The sequence below is a fragment of the Rhinopithecus roxellana genome, chromosome 3 (assembly GCF_007565055.1).
Source record: "Rhinopithecus roxellana isolate Shanxi Qingling chromosome 3, ASM756505v1, whole genome shotgun sequence".
Taxonomy (NCBI): Eukaryota; Metazoa; Chordata; class Mammalia; order Primates; family Cercopithecidae; genus Rhinopithecus; species Rhinopithecus roxellana.
In genome coordinates, this window is record NC_044551.1 from 144,863,829 (window position 1) to 144,882,972 (window position 19,144).

Genomic DNA, 19,144 nt, shown 5'->3' on the forward strand with positions numbered 1-19,144 from the left:
TAGGATTACAGGCATGAGCCAACATGCCTGGCCACCTTTGTCCTATCTAACTGTGCTTATTTGGATCATCTCTCTTTTTTCTTTGTTAATCTAGGTAGTGGTCTGATCTTTTTTATCCTTCAAAAGACCAATTTTTGGTTTTGTTGATTCTTTGTATAGACTTTTGGGTCTGAATTTTGTTTGGTTATGCTCTGAAATAACTAAAATTTATTTTCTTCTGCTAGCTTTGGGGGTTCTTATTTTTCTAGTTCCTCTATGTGTGATGTTAGGTCATTAATTTGAGATTTTTCTAACATTTCGAGTATAGTTTTTGCTATATTTTAGATATTTTGGTGTGTTGTCTTTCTATTTTCATTTCTTTCAGAAGAATTTTTTGATTTCTGCCCCAATTTTCTTGTTTACTCAAAAGTCCTCTGGGACTAAGTTGTTTAATTTCCGTGTAATTGTGTGGTTTTGAGCGATCTTCTTGGTATGGTTGGTATGATTTTGATTTTTTTTTTAGTTCATTAAGACTTGTTTTATAGCCGGTATGAGGTTGATCTTGGAGTATGTTTCCATGTGCAGATAAGAATGTGTCTTGTGGCAAACTGAAGCAGGAACACAAAACCAAATACTGCATATTCCCATTTGTAAGTGAGAGCTGAACAGTGAGAACACATGGACACAGGGAGGGGAACGGCACACACGAGGGCCTGTCGGCGGGGTCAGGGGCTAGGGGAGGAAGAGCATAGGAAAAATAGCTAATGCATGCTGGGCTTAATGCCTAGGTGATGGCTTGACAGGAGCAGCAAACCTCCATGGCACACATTTACCTAGGTAACAAACCTGCACATCCTGCGTATGTATCCCGGCACATAAAATAAGAATGTATATTCTGTGATTGATAGGTGGAGTATTGTATAGATGTCTCTTAGGTCCAGTTGGTCAAATGTCAGTTTAGAATTTCTTTGTTAGTTTTTTACCTTGATGATCTTTCTAATGTTGTCAATGTGGTGTAGAAGCCTTCCACTATTATTGGGTGGCTGTCTTAATTCTTTTTGTAGATCTAGAAGTACTTGTTTTATGAATCTTGTTGCTCCAATGTTGTGTGCTTATATATATTTAGGATAGTTACGTTGTCTTGTTGAATTGAACCCTTTATCATTATATAATGCCCTTCTTTGTCCTTTTTTTACTGTTGTTGGTTTACAGTCTGTTTTATCTGATATAAAAATAGTGACCCCTACTCTTTTGTTTTCCATTGCATGACAGATCTTTTCCCAAACTTTTACTGAGTCTGTGGGTGTCCTTATGTGTGAGATTGGTCTCTTGAAGACAGCATATGGATAGGTCTTGCTTTTCTAATCCAACTTGCCATTCTGTGCCTTTTAAGTGGGGGCATTTAGACCATTTACATTCAAGATTAATATTGATATGTGAGGTTTTGTGGATCCAGAATTTTAAATGTCTATTTCCTTCCCTGTGCTGAGAGATATGGCCATGTTACCTTCCTGAGATTGTCTAATATTTCATTCTGTTACTTGCTGGGCTAATATGAAAGGACACATTGATACCTGACAAATATTCATCTTTCCTTGCCAACTTCATATATTGCAGAATCTTATGGTAGCCCTATTCGAAGATGGTGGGACTTTCCATCCCTATCATGGAATGGGGAATATATTCCTAGAAAAGAGGGTTTTTTTTGTTTTTTTAAATTGGGGCCTTTTTGGCTTAGAAAAGTGCTAACAACTTAAAAGAGGGAAAAAACAACACCTCAGCAGTATAATGAGAAAATTTGGGATTAGAGAAAGATGTTTTGTTTCTATTTTTAAAAAGAACAGGATGGCAAAAGACAGATAAGTTAATCTCTTTTTAATTAAACTAAAGCAATAGGCCATTTAAGTGAATATGGAAGCGATGTGCCAGGGAGTGTGTTACTTAAAAAACATCTTGAAGCTGGGCGTAGTGGCTCACGCCTGTAATCCCAGCACTTTGGGAGGCTGAGGCGGGCGGATCACCTGAGGTCAGGAGTTTGAGACCAGCCTGGCCAACATGGTGAAACTCCATCTCTACCAAAAATACAAAAATTAGCCAGGCGTGGTGGCGGGCCCCTGTAATCCCAGCTACTCAGGAGGCTGAGGCAAGAGAACTGCTTGAACATGGGAGGCGGAGGTTGCAGTGAGCTGAGATTGTGCCACTGCACTCCAGCCTGGGTGACAGAGCGAGACTCCGTCTTAAAAAAAAAAAAAAAAAAAGCTTGAATAATAAAAAATTTTACCTGTCTACCAGAAAGAGATGTGACTGCACTGTTAACCACATTGTTGCCAAATGAGTAAAATGTGTAAAAGATTTTAATACCAGTCCTCTTTTATTCATTAGAGTCTTTTTGTGGCTCGTTAATTTTAATGGTATAATCTAGTTCTGATTGAAGTGCACCTGAATGCAGTTAGTGCCTCATCAGTCCTGATGAGTTCCAAGTAATTCAGGCCCTGTCTGCAGTGTTCACAAATTGTGTCTATATTGACATCTGTTTTATGCATATTTGCACGTGTCTTCAGCAGCACAGTTTTTATAATACAGGAGCCCAGTGTCTTCCTTTTTGGCCCCATCTACATTATTTAAAAGAGTTTTCAATTTTCATAATTACTTTTATGCCAAAAACAAGTTTTATGCAAACAAAGAATTTGTGATGATGCCAAAATTTGGCATTCAGGTTGAATATAGATACAGCTTATGAGTCTAATACACTTTTGAAGAATAGGGAATCTCATGTATATAGTAAAAAGTAAATGATAATATCAGTTCATTGGATTTCCACTGTAACTCTAAGTTTCATGAAGCTATTAAAAATCTTCTTAAATCCTGCTTTTACAGTTTCATAATTACATGCCTCAAACTAGGTTTACTCATTTTCAGATATAGATTATGTTTGCAGAATGAATACATGATTAATTATGGGTACACCTCTTTAATCCTTCATTTCTTGTGTGGGTGTTTTCACAGCACTCAGATAAGTGATTGGTTGAACATGGTCAAACAGTCTAACCCCATTTCCACCCTAGGGTGAATAGAGCTTTCTCTGATGATGCTGAATGTTTATTCATCAGTTATGATCTTGGTCTTTTTTGTTTGTTTATTTTTGGAAATGAAGTTTCACTCTTGTTGTCCGGGCTAGAGTGCAGTGGCGTCATCTTGGCTCACTGCATCCTCCACCTCCCAGGTTCAAGCAATTCTCATGCCTCAGCCTCCTGAGTAGCTGCCACCATGCCTGGCTAATTTCTTGTATTTTTAGTAGAGACCAGGTTTCACCATGTTGGCCATGCTGATCTCGAACTCCTGACCTCAGGTGATCCCCCTGCCTTGGCCTCCCAAAATGCTGGGATTACAAGCATGAGCCACTACTCCTGGCCCAGTTATGATTTCTTAATTCTCCTTTTTTAGGTTCCATGATAACCATTTGCCTTCCCTGTATTAAAAAAAAAAGTGTTTCTTTACAGAAAGGGTAAAATGAAGATGAAGCTGGTACAGCATCCTTTTCTGAATCATCCAATTCCAATCTTGCCTCCTGGGTGGTTCTTTGGTTTCGTTTTACAGATGGCTAATCTCCAGTATGTGCAGATTTTTCTAGTTTAATTTTCAGATGGAAGTCTTATTAACTGACCTTAATGTTTTTTTGAGGGTTTTGAGGCCCCCTCATGTATTCTGCCTCCCAATAAAATTTTAAGCTCCTGGTTAGTTCCCTGCATAGATGAGAAATGAAATAAACAAATGACTATCAAATACATTAGATATTTTGTCATTTTATAACAAAGCTTTTCTCCATTAAAATTGAGTAACAGCTATATATCCCTGATTTGCACTTAAAAATTATGCTTGATTCAATTTTAAATTTCAAAAAGTTGGTATGCAATAGTTTTTGACAATCAAAAGGAATGAAATGTTTTTTTGTCTAGGGACTACAGTTGAGAAGAGGGGTCACTGTTGTGAAAGGGGAGTCAATTTTGGGAGCAGAGCTGGCCAGGTGTGGTGGCTTATACCTATAAACCTAGCATTTTGGGAGGCTGAGGTGGGAGGATCACTTACTGTCAGAGTTTAAGACCAGCCTAGGCAATGTAGTGAGACTTCATCTCTATAAAAAAAAATATATATATATATATATATATATATTAAAAATTAGCCAAGCATAGTGGCACATACCTGTAGTCCCAGCCACTCAGGTGGCAGAGGCGGGAGGATTGCTTGAGCCCAGGAGATTGAGGCTGCAGGGAGCTATGATTGTGCCACTACATTCCAGCCTGGGCAACAGAGTGAGACCCTGTCTCAAAAACAAAACAACCAAAGGAAAAAAAAAAAAAAAAAAAAAAAAGGCTGTTTTTACATAGAGCAGGGAGCAGTGGGGAATAAGAGACTTGGCTGCCTCCCGGTTCTTACTGTTAGCTTGTTCTGTTGTAACTTGACAGAGATGTGATACAACCCTGGCCTGAGAGCATATAATTGCAGGCTCAGGGCTGAATGTTTGGTTTACACAATGAAGTAAGCCACCAAAGTCTACCAAAGTGATAGATGAAAGTGAGGGAAATTTAGAATAGATAATGGAGGAGGTTGAAGATGAGTAGCAGCAATGGGACTTTAGTCCATACCAATAACCTCCCTCTTCTAAGATGCTCCTTAGGATGTGAGACCCATGGAAGTCATGGAAGACCTTTTCCCTGAAGTAAATTTGTATGATGCACAGTGTACTGTGGTGGCCATGAAAATATATAACTGAAATTCCCTCTTGCGGGGACCATAATTGACAAATAACCTCAATTACTGCCCCTCTGGATGAACCATTGTGTTGACACCGAGGCCAGGCTTCCTGTAGTCTGTGTTCAGCTCATAACTGAGTAAAGTCCATTCTTGCCTTAGGAGATGCAAAACTCTTAGAGCGGGTGTGAAGACGGCTGAATCCATTGGCCTGGTTGAAACTTTCTTGGTCTGGGACTTTTCCTACCCCTTCTTGCCGCCTTCCCTCTCAGTCTAGCGTACTGATTTGAAGGTATCTACCTCTTCTTATCCTTTCCCACAAAAATCACTTTCATGTTAAATCCTGTCTTGGTGCCTGCTTCTTGGCAGCCCAAAACACAGATGATATTCTTGTTTAAGTCTCCTGGTTTTTTCTTGATACTTTGTCTACTTGTTCTATGGAATTCTAAGAGTGAGACATACTGCATATTTGTCTATTTCCTCTTGCAGTTCTGTTAGTTTTGGCATCATATATTTTGAAACTTGTTATTAGATGAGCGCATATTTAGAATGTTTAAGTCTTAATGAATTTGACATGTGCATAATTATGAAATGCCCCCCTTTATGCTTTTTTTCTGGAGTATACTTCAGTAATAAAATATAACACTGTTTCTTTTGATTGGTATTTTCACAGTATGTCTTTTTTCATCCTTTTACTTTTTTGTCTTTATATTTAAAGTGAGTTTCCTGTAGACAGGATATCATTGGTTTTTAAAATTTTTTCCCCAGCCTAATGGTCTCTGCCTTTTAAGTGGAGTGTTTGGACCAGCGATTGACACAATCTTTTTTTTTTTTTTTTTTCCTGTAAAGAGCCACATACTACATATTTTGAGTTTTGCGGACGATATGGTCTTTGTTGCAGTTACTCAGATCTGCCATTGTAGTACAAAAGCAGCCACAGACAGTATGTAAATGAATGTATGGCTATGATGAGTCAGATTTTGCCTGTAGCTGTAGATTGTCTTTTTTTTTTTTTTTTTTTTTTTTTTTGAGACGGAGTCTCGCCCTGTTGCCCAGGCTGGAGTACAATGGCACAGTCTTGGCTCACTGCAACCTCTGCCACCCAGGTTCAAGGAATTATCATGCCTCAGCCTCCTGAGTAGCTGGAATTACAGGCATGTACCACCATGCCCAGCTAATTTTTGTATTTTTGGTACAGATGAGGTTTGACCATGTTGGCCAGGCTAGTCTCAAACTCCTGACCTCAAGCAATCCGCCCACCTCGGTCTCCCAAAGTGCTGGGATTACAAGCATGTGCCGTTGTGCCCAGCCAACTATTTATATTCGATGTAATTGTGGATATAGTTGGCTTTCCATAGATACTGTAATTTATTGCACTTATCCCAATGAAAAGAGTTGTATTCTTCTTCCTTCATTTGGAATTAATTTATTGATGACTTTAAAGTGTTTTGTCAGAAGATTAATTTTTTCCTCCCCTTTCCTATTAAAATAGAATCAGTTTTCTTTAAAAGTCTTGGAAGAAGAAAGAGGTCTACTTCTGTGATGCAGTATGCTCCTAATAGGCACACTCTCCTACAGATAAGAACTATAAACTCTGATTAAATTTTTAAAATTATACAAGAACTCTGGAGATGGGAAAAAAGCAGGTAGCTTTTGGAGAGTATTCAAATCTTAGAGGTTGAGATTGCACAAAGGACATTTCAAATTTTGCAGCATTAGCCTGCATAAGCCACAGATACAGTACAGCATGGAGTGGCTAAGACTCCAGTAGAGAAACAAGCTCTTTTCTGGCCTGGTAAACCAGGAGATGGAGCCTGGAATAAGCATAGCCACCAGAGGGGGTATTCTAGAGGAGAGACCCAGAGAAGTGGAGGTCCAGGTTCTCTGGGTGAATTCTGCTCAAATCTTTACTTGACCCCTGAACAACACATGAATGAAGCAGCTTCAAAACAACCACTGAGGCTGAAATAACTTAACTGTATATTGAACTTGCAGTCATTGCAGGTGAGGCCACAGTTTGAGTCTAATCAAGGTAATTGCCTGCTAAGACAAATACCTCAGTCATTTTTAAAGCAATACAGTCGAACTCAGGTTATACAAAATATAACATTCTCAATGTCCATGATATAATCCAAAATTACTTGACATAGAATGAACTAGGAAAATATGACAAGAAAAAAGACAGCCAACAGAGGTTACCCAGAGATGAACAAGGTGACCAAAAGATACAACACAAAGACTTTATGCCAGCTATTCTAACTGTGCTCAATGAATAAAGGCAAAGATGTTTACAATGAATGAAAAGATAGAATATCTCAGCAGAGAAATATATGTAAAAAAAAAAAAAAAAAAAAACTTAAGAAGTAAAAGTTAAAATATCTGTAATGAAAAAAGATTACTGGTTGAGCTCAGTAGCAGAATAGAGAGGACAGAGGTCAAATAGAGAGGTAAGAATTTAGAAACTTAAAGATAGAACAATAGAAATTATTCATTCTGAAGAAAAGGAAATGATGGAATAAACAGAAAAAGGGGGAAATTATTTTAAAAATGGACACTCAGAATACTGTGGAACAATAGCAGTAGGTCCAGTATATGTCTAATTGTGAGTCCTAAAAAGGAAAAGATAGAGAATGAGACAGAAAAAAGCATTTGAAGAAATGATAACCAAAAACTTTCCAAACTTTGTAAAAGGTATAAATCAACATAAGAAGCTTGGTGAAACTCAAATAAATATAAATATGAAGAACATCACCTAGGCACGTTAACTGCTGAAAATCTTATAAGCCATCAGAAAAATGACACATGACATACAGAAAAACAACTATTTGCATAACCATGAACTTTTCGTCAAAAAGCATGGAGAAAGAAGAAAATGGAACAAAATATTTAGAGTTGAAGGAAGAATAAAAAGAATGGAGGAGGGAATTTAATGATCATTGAGCCAGGTAATTACGTCTGTTTTTCAAACTGAATTTTATGCCCTTAATATGTTGTGAAATCCATTTAATGTATTACAATCAGAATTTTTTAAAATTGGAGGAGATTAAGACAGTATAGAATAAAGTATCAGAATGCATCTCAGATTGTAAGGGTAACTTTTGTTACATGAAAGCTTTGTTTGGATTTTATATACATTCACTTGGATATTCATATATGTGTGTACTGGTTTTTTTTTAATTGTTGCATTTACATTTATGTTGGAGTCTGTACTGCCATTTTTATTCCTTGTAATACACTTGTCAGGCTTGTTTATCAAAGTTATAAATTGGGGCTGGGCACAGTGTCTAAAGCCTGTAATCCCAGCACTTTGGGAGGCCAAGACAGGAGGATCACTTGAGCCAAGGAGTTTTCAGGCTTCAGTGAGCTGTGATCCTGCCACTGCACTTCAGCCTGGGTAACAGAGAGAGAACCTGTCTAAAAAAAGAAAGAAAAAAAATGGCAAGGCCTGGTGCAGTGGCACATGCCTGTAATCTCAGCACTTTGGGAGGCCGAAGCAGGCAGATCACCTGAGACCAGGAGTTCGAGACCAGCCTGGCCAACTTGATGAAACCCTGTCTCTAGTAAAAAATACAAAAATTAGCTGGGCATGGTAGTGCGCATCTGTAATCCCAGCTACTTGGAAGACTGAGGCATGAGAATTGCTTGAACTTGGGAGGTGGAGGTTGCAGTGAGCCAAGATTGTGCCACTGTACTCCAGCCTGGGTGGCAGAGTGAGAACTCATCTCAAAAAAAAAAAAAAGAAAGAAAAAATCATATGTTGGTAAGTATAACTTTTTTTTCTGTTCTCTAGAAGGGTTTGTTTAAGTGTGTTATTCTTAAATGTTTTGAAGATTTCACTGAAAGAGATCACTAGAGTTTTCTTTGTGAAAAGTTTTTTGTTTTTTAAGTAATAGGGTAAATTTTTCAAATCCAAATCATATCTTTCAGTTTTTGTCAGATGGTTTTTCAAGGAATTTTCTCATTTCATTGAAATTGTCAAATGTATAGGCATAAAGTTGTTCTTAAAATCTTCTTATTGACTCATTAATGTCTGGATGACTTGTGTGTTTGCCTGTTTACTCTTTTTTCTTGTAATTTGCTTTGTTTCTGTTGTTATGTCAATAGGTTTTTGGGGAACAGGTGGTGTTTGGTTACATGAATAAGTTCTTTAGTGGTGGTTTCTGAGATTTTGGTGCACTCATCACGCGAGTAGTGTACAGTGTACCAGATGTGTAGTCTTTATCCCTCACCCCCCTCCCACCCTTTACTCCCAGTCCCCAAAGTCCACTGTATCATTCTTGTGCCTTTGTGTCCTCATAGCTTCGCTCCCACTTATGAGTGAGAACCTACACTGTTTGGTTTTCCATTCCTAAGTTACTTCACTTAGAATAATAGTCTCCATTTCCATCCAGGTTGCTGCAAATGCCATTATTTGGTTCCTTTTTATGACTGAGTAGTATTCCAAGTATATATACCACATTTTCTTTATCCACTCGTTGATTGATGAGCATTTGAGCTGGTTCTGTATTTTTGCAGTTGTGAATTGTGGTGCCATAACATGCATGTGCAAGTATCTTGTTTGTGTGATGTTTTCTTTTCCTCTGGGTAGATGCCCAATAGTGGGATTGTAGTGGGACTCCTGGATCAAATGGTAGATCTACTTTTAGTTCTTTATGGAATCTCCACACTGTTTTCCATAGTGGTTGTACTAGTTTACATTCCCACCAGCAGTGTAAAAGTGTTCTCTTTTCACCACCTCTACACCAACATCTATTATTTTTTGATTATGGCCATTCTCGCAGGAGTAAGGTGGTATTGCATTGTGGTTTTGATTTGCAGTTCCCTGATCATTAGTGATTTTGAGCATGTTTTCATATGTTTGTTGGTCATTTGTATATCTTCTTTTCAGAATTGTCCATTCCTGTCCTTAGCCCACTTTTTGATGGGATTGTTTGTTTGTTTGTTTGTTTTTTCTTCCCAATTTGAGTTCCTTGTAGATTCTGGATATTAGTCCTTTGTCAGATGTATGGCTTGTGAAGAATTTGTCCCACTGTGTGGGTTGTCTGTTTACTCTGCTGATTGTTTCTTTTGCTTTGCAGAAGGTTTTTAGTTTAATTTCCACCTATTTATCTTTGTTTTTATTGCATTTGCTTTTGGGTTCTTAGACATGAAGTAGTTGCCTAAACCAGTGTCTAGGAGGAGTATTTCCAATGTTATTTTCTAGAATTTTTATGGTTTCAGGTCTTAGATTTAAGTCTTTGTCCACCTTCAGTTGATTTTTGTATAAGGTGAGAGATGAGGATACCAGTACCGTGCTGTTTTGGTGACTATGACCTTATAGTAGAGTTTGAAGTCAGGTAATGTGATACCTCCAGGTTTGTTCTTTTTGCTTAGTTTTGCTTTGGCTATGTGGGCTCCTTTTTGGTTCCACATGAATTTTAGGTTTGTTTTTTCTAGTTCTGTGAAGAATGATGGTGGTATTTTGATGGGAATTGCATTGAATTTGTAGACTGCTTTGGCCGTATGGTCATTTTCACAATGTTGATTCTACGCATCCATCAGCATGGGATGTGTTTCCATTTGTGTGTGTCGTCTGTGATTTTTTTCAGCAGTGTTTTGTAGTTTTCCTTGTAGAGGTCTTTTACCTCCTTGGTTAGGTATATTCCTCAGTGGTTTTTATTTTGGAGTGTGTGTGTGTGTGTGTGTGTGTGTGTGTGTGTGTGTGTGTGTGTGTGTAGCTATTGTAAAAGTGGTTAAGTTCTTGATTGATTGTCAGTTTGGTCACTGTTGTGTTATAGCAGTGCTACTGATTTGTGTACTTTAATTTTGTATCCTGAAACTTCGCTGAATTCATTTTTTTGTTCCAGAGCTTTTTGGAGGATTCTTTAGGGTTTTCTAGGTGTATGATCTTATCATCAGCAAACAGCGACAGTGTGACTTCCTCTTTACCAATTTGGATGCCCTTTATTTTTTCTCTTGTCTGATTGCCCTGGCTAAGACTTTCAGTACTGTGTTGAATAGAAGTGGTGAAAGTGGACATTCTTGTCTTGTTCCAGGGGGAATGCTTTCAACATTTCCCAGTTCAGTATAATACTGGCTGTGGGTTTGTAATAGATGGCTTTTATTACCTTAAGATATATCCCTTCTATGCCAGTTTTGCTGAGGGCTTTCATCATAAAAGGATGCTGGATTTTGTCAGATGCTTTTTCTGCATCTATTGAGATGATCATGTGATTTTTGTTTTTAATTCTGTTTATGTGGTGTATCACATTTATTGACTTGTGGATGTTAAACTATCCCTGCATCCTTGGTATGAAACCCACTTGATATGGTGGATCATCTTTTTGATATACTGTTGGATTCGGTTAGCTAGTATTTTGTTGAGGATTTTTACATCTGTGTTCCTCAGGGAAATTGATCTGTAGTTTTCTTTTTTTGTTATGTCCTTTCCTGGATTTTGGTATTAGGGTGATACTGGCTTCACAGAAAGATTTATGGAGGATTCTCTCTTTCTCTATCTTTTGGAATAGTGTCAATATTTGGAATATTGTCAGTCCTTCTTTGAATATCTGATAGAATTCAGCTGTGAATCCATCTGGTCCTGGTTTTGTTGTTGTTGGTCTGTTCAGAGTTTGTGTTTCTTCCTGGTTTAATCTAGGAGGGTTGTATATTTCCAGGAACTTATCCATCTCCTTTAGGTTTTCTAGTTTATGCACATAAATGTGTTCTAGTAGCCTTGAATGATCTTTTGTATTTCTGTGGTATTGGTTGTAATATCTCTTGTTTCATTTCTAATTGAGCTTATTTGGATCTTCTCCCCTTTTCTTGGTTAGTCTTGCTAATGGTCTATCAATTTTATTTATCTTTTCAAAGAAACAGCTTTTTGTTTCATTTATTTTATGTATTTTTGTTTGTTTCAGTTTCATTTACTTCTGCTCTGATCTTTGTTATATATTTTTTCTTTTTTCTTTTTTTTTTTAGAGATGGAGACTTGCACTGTCGCCTGGGCTAGATTGCAATAGCGTGATCTTGGCTCACTGCAACCTCCACCTCTCAAGTTCAAGAGATTCTCCTGCCTCAGCCTCTCGAGTAGCTGGGATTACAGGTGCCTGCCACCAAGCCCAGCTATTTTTTTTTTTTTTTTTGTATTTTTAGTAGAGATGCAGTTTAACCATGTTGGCCAGGCTGGTCTTGAACTCCTGACCTCATGATCCACCTGCCTCGGCCTCCCACGGTGCTGGGACTACAGGCGTGAGCCACTGCACCTGGCCGATCTTTGTTATTTTTCTTTTCTTTTTCTGAGTTTGGGTTTGGTTTGTTCTTGTTTCTCTAGTTCCTTGAGGTGTGACCTTAGATTGTCCATTTGGGCTCTTTCAGACTTTTTGATGTAGACGTTTAATGGCATGAACTTTCTCTAAGCACTGCCTTTGCTGTATCCCAGAGGTTTTGATGGATTGTGTCACTATTATTCAGTTCAAAGAATTTTTAAATTTTCATCTTGATTTCAGATTTCATTGTTGATCCAAGAATCATTCCAGGAGCAGGTTATTTAATTTCCATGTATTTGCATCGTTTTGAGGATTTCTTCTGGAATTGATTTCCACTTTTATTCCACTATGGTCTGAGAGAGTACTTGATATAATTTCGATTTTCTTAAATTTATTGAGACTTGTTTTGTGGCCTATTGTATGGTCTGTCTTGGAGAATATCCCATGTACTGATGAATAGAATGTATATTTTATATTTGTTGGGTAGAATGTTCTGTAAATATCTGTTAAGTCCATTTGTTGTAGGTTATAGCTTAAGTACATTGTTGTTTCTTTGTTGACTTTCTATCTTGATGATCTGTCTAGTGCTGTCTGTGGAGTATTGAAGTCTCCCATTATTATTATGCTGCTGTATATCTCATTTCTTAGGTCTAGCAGTAATTGTTTTATAAATTTGGGAGCTCCAGTGTTAGGTGCAAATATGTTTAGGATTGTGATATTTTCCTGTTGGACAGGTCCTTTTATCATTATATAATGTCCCTCTTTGTCTAACAGCTGTTGCTTTAAAATTTGTTTTGTCTGATATAAGAATAGCTACTCCTGCTTGCTTTTGGTGTTTGTTTGCATGGAGTATGTTTTTCCGCTCCTTTACCTTAAGTTTATGTGAGTTCTTGTGTGTTAAGTGAATCTCTTGAAGAGAGCAGATACTTGGTTGGTGAATTCATAACAATTCTGCCATTCTGTATCTTTTAAGTGGAGCATTTAGGCTGTTTACATTCAAAGTTAGTATTGAGATGTGAGGTACTATTATATTCATGTGGCATTTGTTGCCTGAATACCTGGGTTTTTTTTTTTCCCCCATTGTAATATTGTTTTATAGGTCCTGTGAAATTCATGCTTTAAGGAAGTTCTATTTTGATGTATTGCAAGGATTTGTTTCAAGATTTAGAGCTCCTTTTAACAGCTCTTGTAGTGCTGGGTTGGTAGTGGCAAATTCTCTCAGCATTTGTTTGTTTGAAAAAGACTGTGTCTTTCATTTAGGAAGCTTAGTTTTCCCGGATGCAAAATTCTTGGCTGATAATTGTTTTGTTTACGGAGGCCAAAGATAGGACCCCAATCCCTTGCTGCTACTCTGATAGGTTTTCCTTTATTGGTTACCTGATGCTTTTGCCTCACAGCTCTTAAGATTCCTGCCTTCGTCTTGACTTTAGGTAACCTGATGACTCTGTGCCTAGGCAATGATCTTTCTTCATTGAATTTCCCAGGTGTTCTTTGAGCTTCTTGTATGTGGGTATCTAGATCTCTAGCAAGGCAGGGGAAGTTTTTCCTTGATTATTTCCTCAAATATGTTTTCCAAACTTTTATATTTCTCTTCTTCCTCAGGAATACCAAGTATTCTTAGGTTTGGTTGTTTAACATAATCCCAAACTTCTTGGAGGCTTTGTTCATTTTTTAAAATTCTCTTTTGTTTGTCTGTGTTGGATTGGGTTGATTCAGAAGCCTTGTGTTTGAGCTCTAAAGTTCTTCCTTCTATTTGTTTGATTCTATTGCTGAGACTTTCCATTGTATTTTGTATTTCTCTAAGTGCATCCTTCATTTCCAGAAGTTGTAATTGTTTTTTATTTATGGTATTTCTCTGGAGATTTTCTCATCCATATCCTGTAACATTTTAAAATTTTCTTTAAGTTGGTATTCACCTTTCTCTGGTGTCTCCTTGAGTAGCTTAATAATCGACTTTCTGAATCATTTTTCTGGCAATTCAGAGATTTCTTTTTGGTTTGGATTCATTGCTGGTGAGCCAGTGTGATCTTTTGGCAGTATTAAGAACCTTGTTTTATCATATTACCAGGATTGTTTTTTCTGGTTCCTTCTCATTTGTGTAGACTATGTCAGAGGGAAGATTTAGGACTGAAGGCTGCTATTCAGATTCTTTTGTCCCACAGGGTGCTCCCTTGATGTGGTGCTCTCCCTCTTCCCTTAGGGATGTGGCTTCCTGAGAGGCAAACTGCAGTGATTGTTATTTCTCTTCTGGATCTAGCCACCCAGCAGAGCTACCAGGCTCTAGCCTGGTACTGGGATTGTCTGCAAAGAGTCCTGTGATGTGATCTGTCTTCAGGTCTCTCAGCCATAGATACCAGCACCTGCTCTGGTGGAGGCAGCAGGGGGTGAAATGCACTCTGTGAGGGTCCTTGGTTGTATTTTTGTTTAGTGTGCTAGTTTTGTGTTGGTTGGCCTCTAGCCAGGAGGTAGCACTTTCAAGAGAGCATCAGCTGCGGTAGTATAGGGAGAATCAGGCAGTGGGTGGGGCCATAGAGCTCCTAAGACACTATGTCCTTTGTGTTTGGCTACCAGGGCAGATGGAGAAAGACCATCAGGTGGGGGCAAGGTTAGGTGTGTCTGAGCTTAGACTCTCCTTGGGTAGGGGTTGCTGCAGCTGCTGTGGGGTATGGGGGTGTGGTTCTCAGACCAATGGAGTTATGTTTCCAGGAGGATTATGGTTGCCTTTGCTTTGTCGTGCATGTTGCCAGGGAAGTGGGAGAATGCTGGCAGTTACAGGCGTTACCAGCTCCCACACAACCCGTGAGGCTGGGTTGCCCCATCCCGAGCTGCACTGAGTTTATTTCCAGGCAGCTGGTGAGTGGGGCTGAGAACTTGCCCCAGGCTCCATGCCTCCCGACTGAGGAAGCAAGCAGGGCTTTCAGATTTCATGCCTCCCTGCCTGCCACAGCTTCTGTGCTTGTATCTGCACTCCTGGTTTGCCCGCTCCCCAGGTTCTGTCCAGGAGACTTTGTGTTTGGTGGAAATTGTTACAAAGCTCAGCTAGAAATTTCCTTCTCCTTGTGGTCCTTCCCCAGTTTCACTGGCAGCCCTCCCCAAGGATACCTGAGAGACAGAGTCAGAAACGACTTCCCTGGGGATGGAGAGTTTCCACAGGGCCCTTCCTGTTGCTTCCCCTACCCCTGTATTTGACTCAGCTCTCTAAATTTATCTCAGCTCCCAGGCAAGGTCAAATTCTTCTGTGATCTGGACCTTTAGGTTCCCCAGTGAAGATGTGTGTGTCGGGGCAAATAATCCCCCTTTCACACTTTCACACCGTGGGCACTCATAATTTCCTGGCTGTCTCCCAGAGCCTGCAGCCTGCCTGTTTGTGTACCGGGTTCTAATGTGAAATATATTTTTTCACATTTTTTTTCCTTTTACAGTAAAAGGGAAAAACAAAGTAAGTCACTGCCTTATTTAATCATCATAAAAACTTTATAAGGCAGGAATTCTCTCCATTCTGCAAATGAAATCAAGACTATTGAGTTAAATAATTTACCTTTGGTCATGAGCCTGAATCTCATGCAAATTTTTTGACCTCAAAACAACTTCTTTTAGGCTGGGCACAGTGGCTCATGCCTGTTATCCCAGCACTTTGGGAGGCCAAGGCAGGAGGATTGCTTGTGTCCAAGAGTTCAAGACCAGCCTGGGCAACATAGTAAGACCCTATCTCTACAAAAAAAAATAAAAAATTAGCTGGGCATGGTGGTGTGCACCTGTCATCACAGCTACTTGGGAGGCTGAGGTGGGAGGATCGCTTGAGCTTGGGAGTTTGAGGCTGCCATGAGCCATGATTGTGCCACTTCATCAGCCTGGGTGACAGAGTAAGACTTTGTCTCAAGGAAAAAAAAATTATTTTGGCTGCTTTCAGAACATTCAGACATGCTCTTTTATGATGTTTGGCGTGAGGGGAGAGTAGCTCAGTCTCCATAAGCAGACTTACTATGGAAGCCCAGAAGTCAAGGAGAAGACCCGTTTCTCTTCCCCTGAGGAAGAGAGCCAGAATGATTTTTCACCCATCGAAGCTTTCTCATTGCATCTGCCTCTGATGTAAGGAATGCAGCAAATTTTAAAAGGCCTGTGACTCAGAACCATGCTCTGTTCATATGAGTGCTTGATGAATACTGATTGAACTAGACCTTAGTAGACAGGAACTATTTGCATGCTATATGACTCCCATGGCTGGAAGATATGGTATTCATTTAGAATTTTAATTAATAATTAAAAGTCCCTTTATCTCTTCCAATGGACTCATCTTATAAAAGGTCTTATTTTAACTGTAATATTGCCAATATGCTTGTTTCTTGTAGCAAAATTAAAACTTATCACAACTTCTGCGAACAGGATGTCACTTACTATAGGGTGCATAACTTGATCTCATTTCTATTAAAAAGTATTTATCTTTTGTGTGTGGAGCTGTTTCCTAACTTGTTACACAATTAATTGCTCCCACCTACTCTATCGTGTTCCTTCAAGCTATAGACATCACAGGATAGAAGGAAAATAACAAGATTCAAGGTAATAATCGGCATGTTGAAGGGAGAATTCTGCTTTCAGGTTATACTAAAAACATTTTCAGTATTTCAGACATCAAATTTTGAATTGTTTTTGATAGACTGAGTATATAGAGAGACAATGGCTAGACCACAGGACAACAGAACTCTCACCCACAACCTCTAAAGCAATCATTCTAGGAGGCCAAACCCTAACCTCTGTAACAGTCAGTACAGGATGGTCAGGACTTGGTCAATGACTGCCGACTTCTCTAATTTTTGCCCCTGCCTCCAACTCAGGACCAATCAGATAAAACCAAATATGCTTCCCCAAATAATCACATAACATACCCCGCTTCTAGATAGCCTGTCTTCAACTACCCCATGCCTGCAACCCCAATCACAGCATACCTGAAACCTCCCCTTTCTTTCACCATAAAGATTTCTCATGTCTCTGCCTGCCTTTGAGTCACTGCCAAATGCAAGTGATGATGGTTGACACCCTTGTGACAGCAAACTCTGAATAAATAAGTAGCCTCTATTTGTGTAGTCTTTATTGCCACACTTTCAATAAGTAAGTCTTCTCTTGCTCCATTTGCCAGAAAATTGCTTATTATATTAATTCCTTACTTTCCAGTGGTGTCCATAAGAGATTTCCTAAAGGGTTGACTAACATCTAGGTAGCTAAAGGGTTATTTAGAGGTGTAAGTTGTGGCAAAATCAAAACTTACAAATATTAGTTTTATTGTCTTAAAATATTTTGCTTCTTGTCTACTTGTAATCGGATGTGTTTGCCCTTCTTAGTATTATTTTTAAAAAAATCAGAAACAAAGCAAAGATATGTTAAGGAGAGTTTTATTTTAAAGATAGGCAGGATCTACAATTTTACATTTTTCCAAGTGTACAAAAACTCTCAGAGTAGAGATTCATGTCTGTCGTACCAGCAGACAGATTATTTATAAACTGGGAAAGGGAAAGTTCACTTTTTGCCAAACTGAGGCAGAGGGGGTGGCACCTTAATATCTTGGCCTCTCTCCAACTTCTTTTCACAATCCACCAGGTAATTGACTCCATCGATGACTATCTGAACAAGCTCAACCTTTGACAGTGAAGAAGACGAATGATTAATTTGAATAGAAGACATCTGCAGGGCATTAATTAACAGGAACAGCACTGGGATAAATGAGAACTTGCCACTTAGATGGACTTCACAACAATTTCTTCCTTCTCAGAGACGGAAGGCAGAGATATAAGGGTTTCTGTCAATCTTTCCATAGTTAAGATGGGGATACTACTTTGTATGTGAAAGCTTTTTTACTATATGAAAACCGTTAGTTTGCATCTCAAACATTTTTTTCCTATCAGTCTATACAATATCAGAGTTTATCTAAAAGTTAAGAGTACAGTGACACCTTTGTGTTGTTCTTTGGCCTGGATCTGAATTCTGACCTGCCACTAATCTGAGCACTGGGTATGCTAATAGAGTTCAGATGTCATCATTAATACAGTGAGTGTCTTCCTGAAAAATTAATGTCAAATGTTTGGCAACTAAATCATGTTTGTGCTGTGCTGGGCAAGCTTATTAATGAAATGAAGTTTTACAAATTAAGATATACTTTCTAAAATTCCTGTTCTTAAACTATGTATAGAAGTTTGGTTTCCAAATACTTGTCTTCCTTAAACCATAGCACATCTACTTAATTTTTTTTTCTGCTATGGGATCACCTCCTAAGCAAATGACTTGCACCGCTCCCAAGGAAACCCAAATTAAGAGAGAAATTAGTTAATTCCAGACATACATTATACAACTCAAGAATGAGCAGCGAGGATGGAAGGCATCGTTGAATGTTAGCTCTTAGGCATCACATATTCCAGCTGCCTCCCTATCTGTTTATATGCATAAGGAAACAGGCTCCAAGAGAGGGTTAAATCAGAATGTTAGTCACTACTAACTAAAACACGTATTTTCTACTTATCCCTTTGATCCCTTCCAGTATTGGTGAGAGTATGGTGAGACAGGTCTCTCACTCAATGCCAGTAGACTCTATCTTGGTATAAATCCGGTAGAAAACGTGGTCATAAATAGAGCACCCTGGTTTTAACCCAGGAATTCCTTTCCTAGAAGTATATCCTAACTAAATAACCAGAGTTGTGATTAGAATTATGTATAGAGATGGTCAAATGTACAATCAGGAAAACATTAAATAGATAATAGATTATCTTTACTGTGATTAAAGATCATGTTTTTGAAGAATACTTAATATTGTGGGAAGATGCTCATGATATAATACATTGGAAAAAATTATAACCAGTATTTGGTTATAGTACTAAACATGTATTATAACAATTTTTAAAGTTTTTTGAGTAGTTTTTTCCTCACTTTTATAGTGAGTGCCTAGTATAGTTAGACTTAACATTTTTTTAAGCATTAACTACATTGTTTTCCAGTAATAAATATCTAGTTAATCTTAGAATCAACAGGGCTAGCCTCCCAGATTTTCTTTATTCACTACACCCCACATGATTCAGTAAATTTCAGAAGTTGTGGTATTATAGTTGGTTGTCCCTCAAGTACTTTACCAGAGCTGATAGCACACTGGCTGATCTAATTGTTTTGAGTGTTTCTTCCTTTCTTTT

General features: G+C 38.4%; 1 protein-coding gene and 1 long non-coding RNA gene across 3 annotated transcripts in view; one reads left to right on the plus strand and one right to left on the minus strand.

Annotated features, from left to right (window-relative positions):
• The window catches only part of LOC104680189, a 40,796-nt gene that overhangs the window by 10,277 nt on the left and 11,375 nt on the right, over positions 1–19,144 (plus strand). The gene's annotated exons all lie outside the window — the stretch shown is intronic.
• CKMT2 (creatine kinase, mitochondrial 2) overlaps positions 17,347–19,144 on the minus strand; it is a 31,829-nt gene continuing 30,031 nt past the window's right edge. The window contains exon 10 of one of the 2 annotated variants that reach the window (XM_010386025.2): positions 17,347–17,606. In XM_010386025.2, the coding sequence (XP_010384327.1) occupies positions 17,487–17,606 (120 nt within the window). In that variant the 3' untranslated portion in view covers positions 17,347–17,486. The remainder of the gene's footprint in view (positions 17,607–19,144) is intronic. The other variant, XM_010386026.2, reaches the window with a different exon arrangement.